The 15,113-nt window shown below is 44.7% G+C and overlaps 1 protein-coding gene across 5 annotated transcripts in view; it reads left to right on the top strand.

Annotated features, from left to right (window-relative positions):
• The window catches only part of Sirt5 (sirtuin 5), a 32,763-nt gene extending 20,320 nt beyond the window's left edge, over positions 1-12,443 (top strand). For all 5 annotated transcript variants that reach the window (XM_028867732.2, XM_028867734.2, XM_028867733.2 and 2 more), the window contains exons 5-9: positions 2,437-2,524; positions 4,179-4,232; positions 5,613-5,736; positions 8,116-8,231; positions 11,978-12,443. In XM_028867732.2, the coding sequence (XP_028723565.1) occupies positions 2,437-2,524; positions 4,179-4,232; positions 5,613-5,736; positions 8,116-8,231; positions 11,978-12,053 (458 nt within the window). In that variant the 3' untranslated portion in view covers positions 12,054-12,443. The remainder of the gene's footprint in view (positions 1-2,436; positions 2,525-4,178; positions 4,233-5,612; positions 5,737-8,115; positions 8,232-11,977) is intronic.
• The last annotated feature ends 2,670 nt before the right edge of the window (positions 12,444-15,113 follow it).

Below are 15,113 nucleotides of genomic sequence, written 5' to 3'. Positions count from 1 at the left end.
CTGAACTCAGAGATCCGCCTGGGCTTAAAGGCATGTGCCACCACACCTGTGCTTTCCTTTTTATTCTGTTTATTCTGATCATGACCCAGGCCTGTGTGGTGCTGCCATTCTGTTGTTGTTGAGACAGGATTTCTCTGTAACAGCCCTGGCTGTCTGGGAACTTACTCTGTAGACCACAGAGATCCGCCTGCCTCTGCCTCCTGAGTGCTGGGATTAAAGGTGTGTGGCACTACGCTTGGCCAAGCTGCCACTTGTATTTAAGGTGGATCTTCCTCCCGCTTTTAAACATTTTTTTCGTTTCTTGTTAATATTTTTTTGTTTATTTATTTATTTATTTATTTATTTATTTATTTATGATTTTCTTTTTCCCAGATGGTTTTTCTTCTGTCTTTCTAAAGCCAGCTCTTTCCATGGGCTTTGGTGGAGGTCGTGGGTCAGCACCAACAGGTCCAAGGTGTGGTGGGAGTGTTTGGTCCTTCCAGGCTTCGTAAGATCAGTTCCTGAGCACGTGACTTTGAAATGCCACAGCTCACGCAGTAATGCAGCTCGGCACGGAGCTTGGGAAGTATGGAAGCATGGGAGAATCCTGCTTTGGCCAGGAGCAACCTCTCCTGTGCCCTGAGTGACAGCCTTCTTATCCTTGGGCACTCAGTGGGTGACGTGTGTGCCGTGAATTGGCTGCCCATGGCTGTGGTCCCTTCATGGTTCTACTGTTGTTTCTTCTTAATTTGGTCATATAGGAGCTAAGACCCCAAGGAACTGTTTATTTTCTTGTACATGTTTGGGTGTGCACCATGTGTGTGCCTGGTGCCCCTGGAACCCAGAAGAGGGTGTTGCATCCTCCTGGAACTTAGTTAAGGATACCTGAGAGCCACCACGTGGGTGCTGGGAATCGAACTTGCATCCTCTGCAAGCACACCAAGTGCTTTTTACCACTGAGCCGTCGCTCCACTGGGCTTCCTTTCTCTGCTACGTTTCTTTGGAAACATCTTCACAGACATGCCCAGAGGTGTACATGCTAGGTGATTATCAGGTCTATCCAGCTGACGCGACTGACCGGGCAGAGCTAGCCCCTCAGGAGACACACCTCTTGAGTGATTCACTTGGGTCACACACCCCTGCCAGAGTGACATACTGGGAGTGTGCTAGTCGGGAGCCTGTGGCCAGGCTTCTTTTGTCATATGACAGATGGCCCCAGCAGCTCAGCGTGGCGTAGAGGAGCGGTGGTCTCCAAAGAAGGCAGAGGAGGCAGGCTGCCACTATCTGTGTGCACTGTGAGTGTAGAGGCCAGAGCGCCGTGAGCAGCAGCAACTGTTTGAACTGTGGCCACCATCATTGCACTGTAGATAGTCGCTATTACTAGCAATTATTTTTATTTATTATTAGTTAATTAGTTAGTGAGTTTCTTTGGTAGAAAAGGTTCAAGTTCTATTAAAGAATTTACGCACTCTACATGATTGACTTTTAAGGTGTGAGACTAAACCTTTAACAGCCGCCCCGTCTTTCCAGCCCGTTGGCCTTTGTAATTGTGCACGTAGTTGGTAACTCAGACTCTTGGCTTCAGGTCGAGTGGCTACTTCCCTCTTGATCTCTTCAGTGGCATCTGAACATCACCCCAGGGACATATGGGGGATGCTAGCCTTGTAGTTATTTCCCGGCCAGGTCATGCCATCCTTGAAGGAGTTTGTTTTTGGTTGGTTAAACAGTAGAGCATGCGTGGTGGTTTGAATAAGCGTGACCCCCATAGGCTCTTGTATCTGAACGCTCAGTCAGCAGGGAGTGGCACTGTTTGAGAAGAATTAGGAGGTGTGGCCTTGTTGGAGGAAGTGTGTCAGTAGGGGTGGGTTTTGAGGGTTCAAAAGCCCACACTAGACCCAGTGTTGCTCTCTCTCCTTGTGGATCAACTACTGTTCCAGTGCCATGAGTGCTGCCATGCTTCCGCCATGCCCCGGGGACAATGACAGTAGGCTGACCCTCTGAAACTATAAGCAAGTCCACAGTTCAATTCTGTCTCTAATAAGAGTTGCCTTGGTCATGGTATCTCTCTCTCTCTCTCTCTCTCTCTCTCTCTCTCTCTCTCTCTCTCTTTCTCTTCCTGAGACAGGGTTTCTCTGTGTAGCCTTTGGAGCCTGTCCTGGAACTCAATTTGTAGCCCAGGCTGGCCTCAAACTCACAGAGATCCGCCTGCCTCTGCCCCCCTCCCCCCAGTGCTGGGATTAAAGGCGTGTGCCACCACTGCCCACATAGTGTCTCTTCACAGCAGTAGAACAGTGACTAAGAAAGCATGTTTTTGTATTTCCCATGATTCCTAGGGTAGACCCACTCGGTAAAAATGAACATGGGAAGATGAATTATTTTCCGGCCTCTCAAACACAGAGACTTTGCTCTCTGTGATACTAAGTTCTGAATTTGCTTGGCACGTGTCTTTTCTTTCAGGAACCTTATTTAAAACTCGGTGCACCTCTTGTGGCGCTGTCGCTGAGAATTACAAGAGTCCAATTTGTCCAGCGTTAGCAGGAAAAGGGTAATTATAATGTACTGCAGAATAAATGTCATTTCTCCATCGCTGCTGCCATTGTTGCTGTTATAGCAGAGGCGGCCACCGCTGCTACTGTTTCTGGGATTGCCATTTCATAATTGCTTACTACAGCTAGTGCAGTGGAGACCCTGGCAGCAAAAGTAGCTACCACAGTTAGTTAATCTTTCATTCTATTGGGAATGATAAATTTAATTCACTAGTTATATATATTTCAATTGGCTTTGAAAGTTATAAATTTATAAACTCAAACTCCATTTGCTTTTGGGATACCATCTTACTCCAATTTGCAGTAAAGCTCGTTAAGGAAGGGAATGGCTCAGTTACCTTTAGCCTACTGGCTATGGGTGGGTTAAGACTTCTGTTGGTCTTTTCTGTGTCGAACACACAGATTGCAAGCCCAGCGCCACTTTGAGATCTTTGGCAGCAGTTAATTCTGCAGCTCACACACAATTGAGCCTGTATGATAATGAGTATTCAGAGATGGTTAATGCCTGGGGGGTGCTCATCAACCTAAGACAGAAGGCCTGTGTGGCCTGGGCAGGTGTCTCCATGATGGGTAAGGTGACCTGCTGACGTCCCAAGCAACCTAAGCTCATTTTTTAGTAAAAGGGGGGACCTGTAGGGCCCTGGCTCCCGTTTTGGGTAACTGTTGCTTTGCTTGCTGACCTTGACCTTGATATCCTCCCTATGCTAATTCCCTGCTGGATTCCACCCTCCTGAATGCTTAAGGGAAGTTCCTTGTCTGTGTATCCTGCATATTGGGCATTAACAGCTTAGATGCAAGATTGTAAAACATCAGCAGCGAACTTCTGCCCTCCGGGGTTCTCCCATTGTATTGTCAGCCTGTATTTAAGGCCTCCTACCCCCTTCAATAAACGGCATTCGGCATTCAATAAATAAATAAATAAGTAAATAAGTAAGTAAATATATGTCATTTCTCCTTGGATTGAACATGTTTGTGAGGAAATTGAATGTTCGTTGAAGAGTCAAGGGATATTTCTAATGTGTAAGACTAGACACTATACAGATATCTAATGAAAGAAATATTTGACTCATAATTTACCATGCTAAGTAAAAACTGTAAGATGCCAGAGTATTGGCTGTATGGTCCCAAAATTTTATTTATACAAATTCCCACTCCATCTTCATGTATCTGTATATTAGCTAAAAGACCACAAGAAAACATAGGAAAGGATTGGCTATGACTTCGAGGAATGGAGAGGTTATGGGTAATCTTTATTTCTCCTTCATCTCATTGTGAATTTTGCAACATTTTTATGATGAATGTGTATTATTGTTATAATTAGGAAAATTTTAGAGGTCAACTCAAACTACTGAGAAAAAATTCTTCTGAACCATTTCAGAGCAGTAAAAACTTACAGATGTAAAATACTAACATAATTTCATTGGAGAAGCATCAACCACCCCACTGAGACTCTCCCCTACACAAATTCCCTCTTGGAGCAAAACCAATAGTCAGTATTCAGGGTCGATGCTTCTGTGAACCTTATAAGTTAGCATGCATGAGCAAGTTTTGTACCATATACTGCCAGGTAAGACACAAATGACTGTGTCACATCCTTCCTTTGTTCTTTGATTTTACCACGGGTATTCATTCTCTTCACACTCTTGACTTCAGGGCTCCAGAACCAGAGACTCAAGATGCCAGGATCCCAGTTGACAAACTTCCCAGGTAAATAAAAACCTGATGTATAGCTGGTGTTCAAGAGTGCAAAAAAGAAAATCAAAATCTTAATTTTGTGGTGTGTGTGTGTGTGTGTGTGTGTGTGTGTGTGATGACCTTTAAATGTATAGATGCAGCAATTATCCCTGACCTCTGAGTCCAAGGGCGAAAGGACAAAAGATGAAACATCTTCCAGGTCCTTTTGAAAGAGCCTGTTTTACTGGGTTGCCCAGGCTGGCCTCAAACTCCTAGGCTCAAGTGATCTTCCTGCCTCGCCCCCCCCTTCCCCCCAATTTGGGTGTGTACCCTTGAATGCAGCGCCCTTGGAGGTCAGAGGCGTTTGGAGCCCTTGAGCTTGAGTCAAGGACGGTTGTGAGCCACCAGACTAGCGTGGGTCTTTCGCAGGAGCAGTGCGCTCTTCACCACTGGGCCACCGCTGCAGCCCTGAGTCAGTGCTTTCTGAGAAATGGTTATGCTATATTCGTACTTCTTTGGTTTATTTTAACCACAGATCCTTTACATTTTTTCTTTTTCTTTTTTTTTCTTTCATTTTTTAAAATGAGTCTTTTCATGACTAAACTCTGAAGTTTCGATCTGAAAAGATTAGGGGATTCTAGAAGTCTCCTGAGTAGGACATTAATAAGATGAAGCCGATACAGAAGGTAGAAGATTTTAGAACATAAACCTAGACTATATTACCTAGAGGTAATAGGGCATGAAAGAAGAGAAATCCCCTGTCCCAAAAAGGTTTCTCTGTGTAACTCTGGCTGTCCTGGAACTCACTCCAGGACAAGTTCCCATCTCCTGGCCTGAGTGGCAGCCTTGCTTTCCTGGGATCCCGGGCAGTCCTGCCCTGTGGTGATATCTTGTGTACCCTAATAAAATTTGCCTTAAGATCAGAGGACAGAACAAGCCACTAGATTAAACATAGAAGCCAGGCAGTAGTGGCACACACCTTTAATCCCAATACTTGAGAATCACATGCTTTAATCCCAGCACTTGAGATCTCCATGCCTTTAGTCCCAGTATTTGGGAAGCACACACCTTTAATCTCAGCACTAGGAAGGAAGTGATGGCTGGACAGAGAAAGGTATATAAGGCTTGAGGAGACAGGAACTAAAGCCTTTTCAGGCTGTGGAGTCCTAGAGGTAAGATGTGGCAGTTGCTTGTTCCTTTGTCTCTCTGATCTTTCAGCATCTACCCTAATATCTGGCTCCAGGGTTGTTGTTGTTTTTTTTTATTTTATTTATTAAAAGACCTATTATATTTCATGTTACATCTAGCACCAACATGGGACCTGAACCCACTATCCTGGGATTAAGAGTCTCATGCTCTACCAACTGAGCTAACCAGGCAGTTAGAGATGATTTAAGGTTGACTTTTTTCCAGGTGTGAGGAGGCAGGATGCGGTGGCTTGCTGCGACCTCATGTGGTGTGGTTTGGAGAAAACCTGGATCCTGCTGTTCTGGAAGAGGTGGACAGAGAACTGGCTCTCTGTGACCTGTGTCTAGTGGTAGGTCACGCTGGTCTCTAGTCTCCAGACCCTGGAAAGACTGGGGTGGAGTGTCTTCTGGTTGCCATCTTCCTCCCTTCCTCCTTATCCTTCCACTTCCTTTTCCTCCTCTTCTCCTTCACCCCTTCCCTTCTCCCTCTCCTGAAAGATGTGTGTAAGTGGACTTTTCTTTCCTGCCAACCAGTTACCAAATAACCACACAGAGACTTAGTATTAATTATAAATGCTTGGCCAATAGCTCAGGCTTGTTATTGGCTAACTCTTACATTTTACATTAATCTATATTTCTCATCTATGCTCTGCCATGTGGCTTGGTACCTTTTCTCACTATGGCAAGTTCATCTTCTTCTCTCCTCATCTTCTGGTGCTTCTGAGACTCCTCCCTTCTTCTCTTTCACACTCTCTTTTTGTCTGCAAGTCCTGCCTAACCTCTACCTGTCCAGCTATTGACCAGTCGGCTTTTGTGTCAAACCAATCACAGTGACATAGTCACACAGTGTAAAGGAATATTCCACAGATGTGTGTGGAAGTCTCAAAGCGACCTGCAGAAAAAAACCAAGAAGCAATAAATAAGAGCCAATCTTTTAGAAAGATTGGGTTTATTATTTTTAATTATGTTTAGGTGTGTGTATCTGCATGTGGCTATGTGCATGTGAGCTCAGTGTCCTCAGAGGCCAGAGGTTTTTTTATCTCCTGGAGTTACAAATAGTAGTGAGTCACCTGGCATGTGCTCTGGGAACTAAATCTGGGTCCTCTGGCAGAGCAGCAACCGCTCTTAACCACTGAGCCATCTCTCCAGCCCCAAGAACTGATCTTAAAATATGAAATTATGCACGACCATGTTCTGAGCACCTTTAAAAGCCTCTCTTCCCCCACAAAATAACAAAAGAAGCATGCTTTTTAAGAGCAGTATAAATTTAGAGGTGTAACATATTATCATAACGCCATTGTGGAAGCATCAGATTTTATTTATCTATCATATGTGTATGCGTGACGTTTGTGTGCAAATGTGCCACGTGCATATATGGAGGTCAGAGGATAACATTGTAGAGTCAGTTCTCTCCTTCTGCCTTTACGTGGGTTCTGAGGACAAACAAAAAGTCACCAGACTTTTTCAGCAAACTCCTTTACCTGCTGGGCCATCTTGCCATCCCCAGCCTAGATTTTAAATATAATGCATGCTCATTATTAAATGTCATTGATAAAATACGAAAGAACCAAAGCATAAGAAGGAACTTAGAGCTCACCACATTATACCATCTGGAAAGAATCACTGGTAGCGTTTTGATGCTTTCTTCTAGACCAGGAGTTGAGTCCTTTTGGCAGAGAGTGGATGGATGGCCTACAGAGCCTAACGATTTTACCTTTGGCTCTTTCCACAAAAGAGTTGGCCACTTCCTTCCTTATGTAGATGTATATACACCAAATACACATGATACACATTCTGCCTTGAGACTGTTTTATTCATTTAAGGATTCAATTGGCATATTCCATGTCAACATATCCAAAGCTGTTGAATCTTTTAGTTTGCTGTATGATTTTCTAGCACACACATGATATAGTGAGAAAATCCTCTATTTCAGGACATTTGGGTTGTTTCAGGTTGTTTTTTGAATAGCATCTCACGTGACCCTGGAGGGTATCATATCACTGTACAGCCAAAGCCAGATGTAAATTCTTCATCCTCCTGCCTCTACCTCCCACACGCTAGGATTACAGGTCTGTACTCTAGGTCCAACTTAAGCTGTTTCAAATTTTGGTATTTGAAGCAGTGTTGTATGAATACATGTAGATGGGAATCTCAGCATGTTCCTCAAGCAATTTCCTTAGGACACATTCTCTAAAGGTGGAATTAACTAGAAAGAGCATGCAGAGCCCACAGTTTCTCTGTCTTTAAAAGCAGAGGCACTGTGTGGTGGGTCTATTTCCATTCTGTATTTACTGTGTACATGCCATGTTGAGTGCAGCCTCTGTGGTCACAGTGGTGTTAGTGAGAAAACCTGGTTTACCGCGTGTGTTGTGGCCTTTCCATTTCTGTGAAGGGTGGTGTGCACGTCAAAACGGTAACAGTGATTATTTCCTACCTTAGAAAAAGAACATGGATCGTTGGCACAAGTTCAAAGACCGGGACAGAAGGGACCCCTAGTCATGTCCTTTGGGTCACTCGTTTGCTTCTCTGTCTACTTGTGTGACTGTCTTTTTGTGTCACGTGGTTCTTCCCCACTTCCAGTGACTGGCCGAACACCAAAGACGAGTCATGCCTTTTATTCGCCTCTGTCCCGCATTTTCTGTCACTTAGCTTCCCGCATGCCTCCCTCCACATCCCTGCCTGAGTAAAGCTCCCCTTGCGCTTCTTCTCACCCACTGCTTGCTTTGTAGGTGGGAACCTCCTCTGTGGTCTACCCCGCTGCCATGTTTGCCCCTCAGGTGGCTGCCAGGGGAGTCCCAGTGGCTGAGTTTAACATGGAAACCACCCCAGCCACCAACAGATTCAGGTACGGGGAGGGACGACCAAAGCTGGGTGACAGGGGTGGGGGGGGGTAGGGGGTGGTGGAGCGCAGGCTTGGAGATGTCATCCCAATAGACTGTCAGTTCTGATTTTGTGGAGGAGGAGAGAAGGAAGGAGGACAAAGAGGGGAGGTTGTGGTTTCTTGTTTGGTTTGTAGTTGACTTTTATGAAAGAACAAAATACCGTTAACTACAGGCTGGGTGGCTGTGGTTCTTCGGTACATGGGAGTTTCCATAGAACTTTCGTTTTTCACATTGGCACTTTACATTCTTCTCTAGACTTTATGCTTGCATTTGTAGATTTTCAAGTAGGTGTGGCCACAGCCTTTACCTGTAGGTGAGAGGTACCATTTCCCCAACCAGATAGCTTTCCTGCCTGATCGCTATTACAGGAAATGTGAGGCATTTTCTGATTACCTCAGTGTTTTGACTGAGTGAACCTCAAGAGTCCTTGCAATGTCAGGATTTGTACGTGGCTGGAACAGAGATGGGGTGTGGGCGCATCATGGCTCTGTTTGGGGCCTTTCAGCCCTTGGACCCAGCAGTCCTCCCTATTGTCTAATCTTCAGAGTTTCGCTGAAGTGCACAGTGTGCCGACCTGGCCACAGTCCTAAGGATAGGCTAGGTCAGTGACCAAGACCAAAACCTACCCTGTGAAGATCAGAAGCTAGCGGCCGAGGCTGCGGCACGCAGTATCCACAGTGGGCACCTCAGCCCGCGTTTGAGGGGCGGAGGCAGTGAGAAGAGCCTAGGTGTAATCGGGTGGGGGGCAGACAGACATCAGGATTTGGTGGGGTCCCAAAGGGAAGCCTCAAGAGGTAAAAGAGCATGCTGACAGAAGACCTTTCCGGATTCGAGGACTACCTGATACAAAGGCCCAATGTAGCCGCACAGCTGGGCAGTGTGAGGACCTCTAAGGAGTCCCCCTGGCTGCAGGGACTGGTCAGTGGGGGGAGTTCCAGGAGAGGCAATTAGGGGTAATAAAGTAATTCACTGATATGTGGGAGGGAAGGTACTTGATGCTGAACACAATTACTGGAGGAGGCTAGACACCTGGGGAATTAGCCTGAGAACTATGTAGGTAGTGATGTCGTTTATCAGAGGTTGGAAGAGCCCTTGCTTCTCAGTCACAGTGGCCACATTTGATGGATGGGGTAGTTGAATTCTCACCTGGCTGTGCCATCCAGCAGGGAACAAAGCCTTCTTTACCTGTGTAGCTGGGCCCCTGCTGAACTCTTAACCTAAAAGTTTACTTAAGGGAGATCTAAAGAAAAAGGACACATGCCTTGAATTATATTTATATATATAAGTATTATATATATAATTATAGATATAATATATATATTTCAAGCACAAATGAACACTCATTAGCTTTATTTATTTGCTATGTTTGTTAACACCTAGGCCTTCCATTTGAGATGGGGTCTGGTAACAGGACCTCACCTTTCCTTATTCCCATAATTTTCCTGGTGGTCTTTAATCTTTCCTAGCTCTTAAGAATAAAACAAAGCTAACACCCAGACATCCTGAATCAGATTTACAGCTGGCAGTAGCTGTTTATACTTTAACAAGTGGCCAGTGGATTCTTGACAGGAACTCTTTATTTTAAATACATATCTGTGTGACTGTGTGGAGGTATGTGTACACAAGTGCAGATGTCTGTGGAAGCCAGAGGTTTTGGATCTCTTGGAGCTGGAGTTAGAGACTGTTATGAGCTGCAAGATGTGGGTGCTGGCAACCAAATCCTAATCCTCTGCAAGAGCAGTACATGCTCTTAGCTACAGAGCCATCTCTCTAGCGCCCCCCCCCCCCAATTTATTTTCTATTTTATTTTGTAATGCTGGGAGTTGAACTCAGAGCATGCTAAATAAGCTCTCTAAATCTAAGACAGATCTCCAGCACTAAATATATTACTTTAGTTTAATACATAGCTTAGGCTGGCCTCAAACTCATGATTCTCCTGTCTTAACCTTTTTTATTTTTTTGAGACAGGGTTTCTTTGATGCCTATCCTGGATCTCGCTCTGTAGACCAGACTGGCCTTGAAATCACAGAGATCCGCCTGGCTCTGCCTCCCGAGTGCTGGGATTAAAGGCGTGCGCCACCCGCTCTTAACCTCTTAAGTACTGGGATTATAGGCATGCTCACCAAGTCCATCTAAAATACGGCCCACATCATGTTCTAGTGGTTACTGCTTCCAATGACAGGAGTGTAGCCTAGGGTAGCACAGCACAGAGTCCAACCACTGAGTTATTCTCCAAACTGATTTTAATTTTATATACTCACATTTGTCTTCTCTTGCTGTTGTGGCCTGTGCTTTGAGAATCAAATCTAAAAATCTGTTCCCTTGACTAGTGTTGTGTACTCCCCATCCCCTTATTTCCTTCTCGAAGTTTTGAATTTCTTTTTGCATATTATATGAGACGATGGTCCAATTTCATTTCTCCTCATGTAGCTATGTAATTTACCAACCCCATTTATTAAAGACCTTCCTTTCCCCATTGTGCCACTGGTAGGTTTGTGAAGTCAGCTGACCACAGACTTATAGATTTTTTTTTCTGTACTTTACTCTGTAATGCTGGCTGATGTGTATATCTTTATGCCTGCATCATGCTATTATAATTTCAGACACTTTGTACTACATTGTGAGGAGGTCATTTACTTGAGAGGCTCTGGTTTTTACTATGCTCATGAGTTTATCAGTTATTGAAGTTTGTATATGCATCTATTGTTTTATCTATATCTACCATGAAAAATGACATTGGAATTGCAATAAGGATTATAGTATAGATATTTTTAACAATGTTAATTCTTTTCTTCAAATCCATGAACATGGGATATCTTTCCACCCATTTGTGTCTTCATATATATAAATATGGATATATATATAATTTCACTTATGAATTTGGCTTTATAAAGGTAAAACACACAGCAATCATGCCTCCTCCATCTGTCAGAATATAAGTCTTACAGCATACAGACTTTAGACAGTTGTCTGAGATGTGTTACATTTAGTATTGTCAGAACTTGGATAAAAGAAGTCCACAAAAACCAGGTTTGGCAGCACACACCTTTAATCCTAGCCCTTGAGAGGTAGCAACTGGCTGATCTCTGTGAGTTCAATGCTAGTTTGGTCTACATGGCAGGTTCCAGGCCAGTCAGGGTTACATAGTGAGACCCTGTCCAACACCAACAAAAAAAGTCCCTTGCTGGGGAGGTGGTGGTGGTGGTGGTGGTGGTGGTGGTGGTGGTGGTGGTGGTGGTGGTGGTGCACACCTTTAATCCCAGCACTGGTAGGCAGAGTCAGGCGGATCTTTGTAAGTTCAAGGCCAGCCTGGTCTACAGAGCAAGATCCAGGACAGACACCAAAACTACACAGAGAAACTCTGTTTAAAAAAAAACAAAAACAAAAAAAAACCAAACAAACAACCAAACAAATCCCTTAAAAATTTAAGTCACCGCCGGGCGGTGGTGGCGCACGCCTTTAATCCCAGCACTTGGGAGGCAGAGGCAGGCACGGATCTCTGTAAGTTCAAGGCCAGCCTGGGCTACCAAGTGAGTTCCAGGAAAGGCGCAAAGCTACACAGAGAAACCCTGTCTCGAAAAACCAAAAAAAAAAAAAAAAAAAAAAAAAAAAATTTAAGTCACCATTAGTTGTATTTTATCAGCTGTAGTTGTGTGTCCTTTTGTTAACTTATATCTCCCAATTCTGCTCTATTGCTCCTTCTGTTTAGGTTTCATTTTTCAGGACCCTGTGGGACAACTCTTCCCGAAGCCCTTGCTCCTCATGAAACTGAAAGGATTTCTTAATTACCCTGTGCAAAGAGGAGAAGATCGTGTCGCACATAACCAGGGCACCAGCAGGAGAGGTGGTTCTGTGGCTGGTGAACTGAACTTTGGAAAGTCTAAAAACACCCTTCACGTCCCTAGAGGACAGTCCGTCTGTGAAGTGATCGGGCTTCACCAACAGCAAATGTGTTTTCTCTGGGGGTGGGGGGTGGGGGGGACTGGACAGGCTGTCAAGTTCTCCCATATCATTCGATTTCAACTGAAATACGAGTATTTTGGATTTGCTGTTCTTGGTCAGTTACTGGGAGGGAAACATCTGTAATTAAATTGCTTGAGAAGAAGGTGATCATTCCTAATTGTTTGCATCTTAGGCAAAGATAGAAATAGAGAATTAAAACACTAAAAGTTAAATCCTAGTATTTACTTATTTTTTTGCACAATTTTTTTTGCGGAAATGAAACCATCCTTTATAGTTGATACTTATTGTGTATGGAGGTTCCTCCAAGAGCTGTCTTTGTTGGGGGCTTCTTTTCCTTTTCGGTATTTACCTCACTTGGGTGCCTCACCTTAAAGAACATGGAATAACTTCCAGCAGGAACTCATGCAAGGAGAGAAAAGGAATAATCAAGTAGAAACGTCAGGATGAGAAAAAGACAAGGCAGATCCTGGACGAGCAGATGAGCTGCCTCTGAGGGACGGGAGCAATGGGTGGTCACTGCTTTGTGTCGTGAATGAAGGAGAACACCATCTCCGCTGGTCTTCATCATTGCTTAGTGTCATAAATGAGGGAGCATGTGGTCTCTACTGGTCTAAGCTCCATGGGACCCTGAAAATGAACTTTCTATCTTGAATATAATAGCAAGAATGCTGCACTGTCTTTGAGCCCCACCTGCTGATGCAGCACTGGACCTGAATTATGGCAGGGATGAGAGGCCTAGAGAGGAGCCGTGGCCACTAGTGAAGAGGATAAAAGACATACATAATGCTCTCCCTCAGGTCCAGTCAGTTCCCCAGGTAACTATGTGTCTGGCCTGCCTCACCTCAGCCCCTCCCAGAATTCCATTGATTTCAGTCAATAGTTACCTTTCTCATGGCTGTGATCAAAATACCTGACAAAAATTATTTAAAGGATGAAAGGTCTAGTGTGGCTCACAGATCAAAGGGATGCAGCGTAGCAGGGAAGGCTTGGTAGAGGGAATGACTTGGTCCATGGCGCTCAGAAAGCAGAGAAAGGGACTCCAGGGCTCCATTCGTTTACTTTTTCTCCTTTGTACACAGTCTGCTCCTCACACTCAGGGGATTTCTTCCGCAGTTAATCCTCTCGGGAACTCCCTACAGACACACTCAAAGGTGTGCCTCATTAATGCATCTGGTGAGTGCTGCATGGCTGGGTGCTGAAACCCGGTGGGAGCAGCTCGGAAATGAAGAAATGACAGACGAGGGACAGATGACAGAAACACGTGCAGAAAAGCTGGGGCCGGGTTGGTTGTGTCACTCTGGAGGGGGCACTGTCTATGCAACCTGGAAGCTCAGCAAGTGTACTGTGTGCAGCAGAAGGAGCAAGGACTCAGCTGACTCCGTGGGAGGTCTCTGTAGGGGGGCAGTCACCCAGGAGGGGGGAGTGGCGGTGGCCCCTTTTTGCACACAGTCAACATGGGCACAGGAAGACTTTGCCATTTCCGAGAACCTGACCCAGGGAAGGCTTTGCCATTCCCATGGGTCTGAGGCATTGGGGCCCTTGACATTGTCAAGGCTACGCATTCACTCAGAACTTCATGGCACCCCACAGATGTTTATTAAACAATCAAATTGACAATCGCTATGACTTACCACTGGCAACAAAGTACAGTTATGTGCGCCATATGTGACAGTCATTTGTAACAAATCCTAAAGGTCCCTAAATGTCAAGAAGATAGTTTCTCCCACCTACTGGGAGTCTGGAGAACTAGTCAGGCACCTCCAGAGTCATACTTTAGATGGGTGGACCAAAGGCGGTACAGCTGGGGGATGGTAATAACTTCAGTGACACCCTTTTTTGAAAAGTATGTGTGAGCGTGTGTGTCTGCAGTGGGTATGTGTACTGTAGGGCTCAGAGGTGTTGGAGCCCCTGGAGCTAGAGTTACAGATGGTTATGAGCTGCTTGACACAGGTTCTGGGATCCAAATTTAGGTCCTCTGCAAAAGCAGCAAGTTCTCTTAACTGCTGAGCCATCTCTCCAGCCCTCTGTGATACTTTCAATGTGGGTTTTGTAATACAGTACCATTATGTGCTTTCAATAGGTTTCTCATTGGGCTTCAGCTTAACTGTTTCCATTTTCTTAATGTTAGTTATGGTAGGGATCAGCACACCGCTGCAAATGTTTGTTTTGTTTTCTTGAGATATGGTTTCACTTTAGCTCAGGCTGCCTTGGAATTTAGGATTTTCTTGCTTCATCTTCCTGAGTGCTGGGATTTCAGGCACGTGTTACTGTGCCTGACTATGAGAATTGTTTTCATTTGTATTTTCTATCTGACCAAGGCCCAGAGGTTTCAGAGACCCCCACCCTCATCCAACTCCCAGGCTCCCTTCCCCTCTGCCTACCTCTTCTCCAGAAGTTTTGGTTTTTGTATGTTTGTTTTGTCCACATTTGCTTTTGTTTTTAAACTGAAAATTGCTTCCAAATAAGAAGATAAAATAAGATTTAGAAGTATAAAGTATATATGATGTAACTAACCATTTGTTGAACATATACCGTATGACAGACATTAGAAATCAATGATTTCAGAATAACTGAAGCAACCGGCATGCGAACTGATTACAGAGTGTGGAACTGTGACAGAAACGTGTGCAAGGTTTAGAGGATAGTGTAGCTAGACATGCCAGAGTGGCCATGGGGTGGATGTTGCCGTCCTTGAACTTAGCCTGGGTGGGAGGTTGGAAGCGTCAACAGTTCTGCGTGGAGGAACACATATCAGAGGACAGCTCATTGAAATGCACGGCTTGAATAGGGCATGAAGAATCATTCCGTATTACATAATGGGTAAGAGGCAGAGATCACTGGGCCGTGTATGCCCAGAATACAGAGATGCATCCCACAACAAT

The sequence above is a fragment of the Peromyscus leucopus genome, chromosome 5 (assembly GCF_004664715.2).
Source record: "Peromyscus leucopus breed LL Stock chromosome 5, UCI_PerLeu_2.1, whole genome shotgun sequence".
Taxonomy (NCBI): Eukaryota; Metazoa; Chordata; class Mammalia; order Rodentia; family Cricetidae; genus Peromyscus; species Peromyscus leucopus.
Note: the sequence above shows the minus strand (reverse complement) of the source record. Positions and strands in the feature narration are given on the sequence as shown.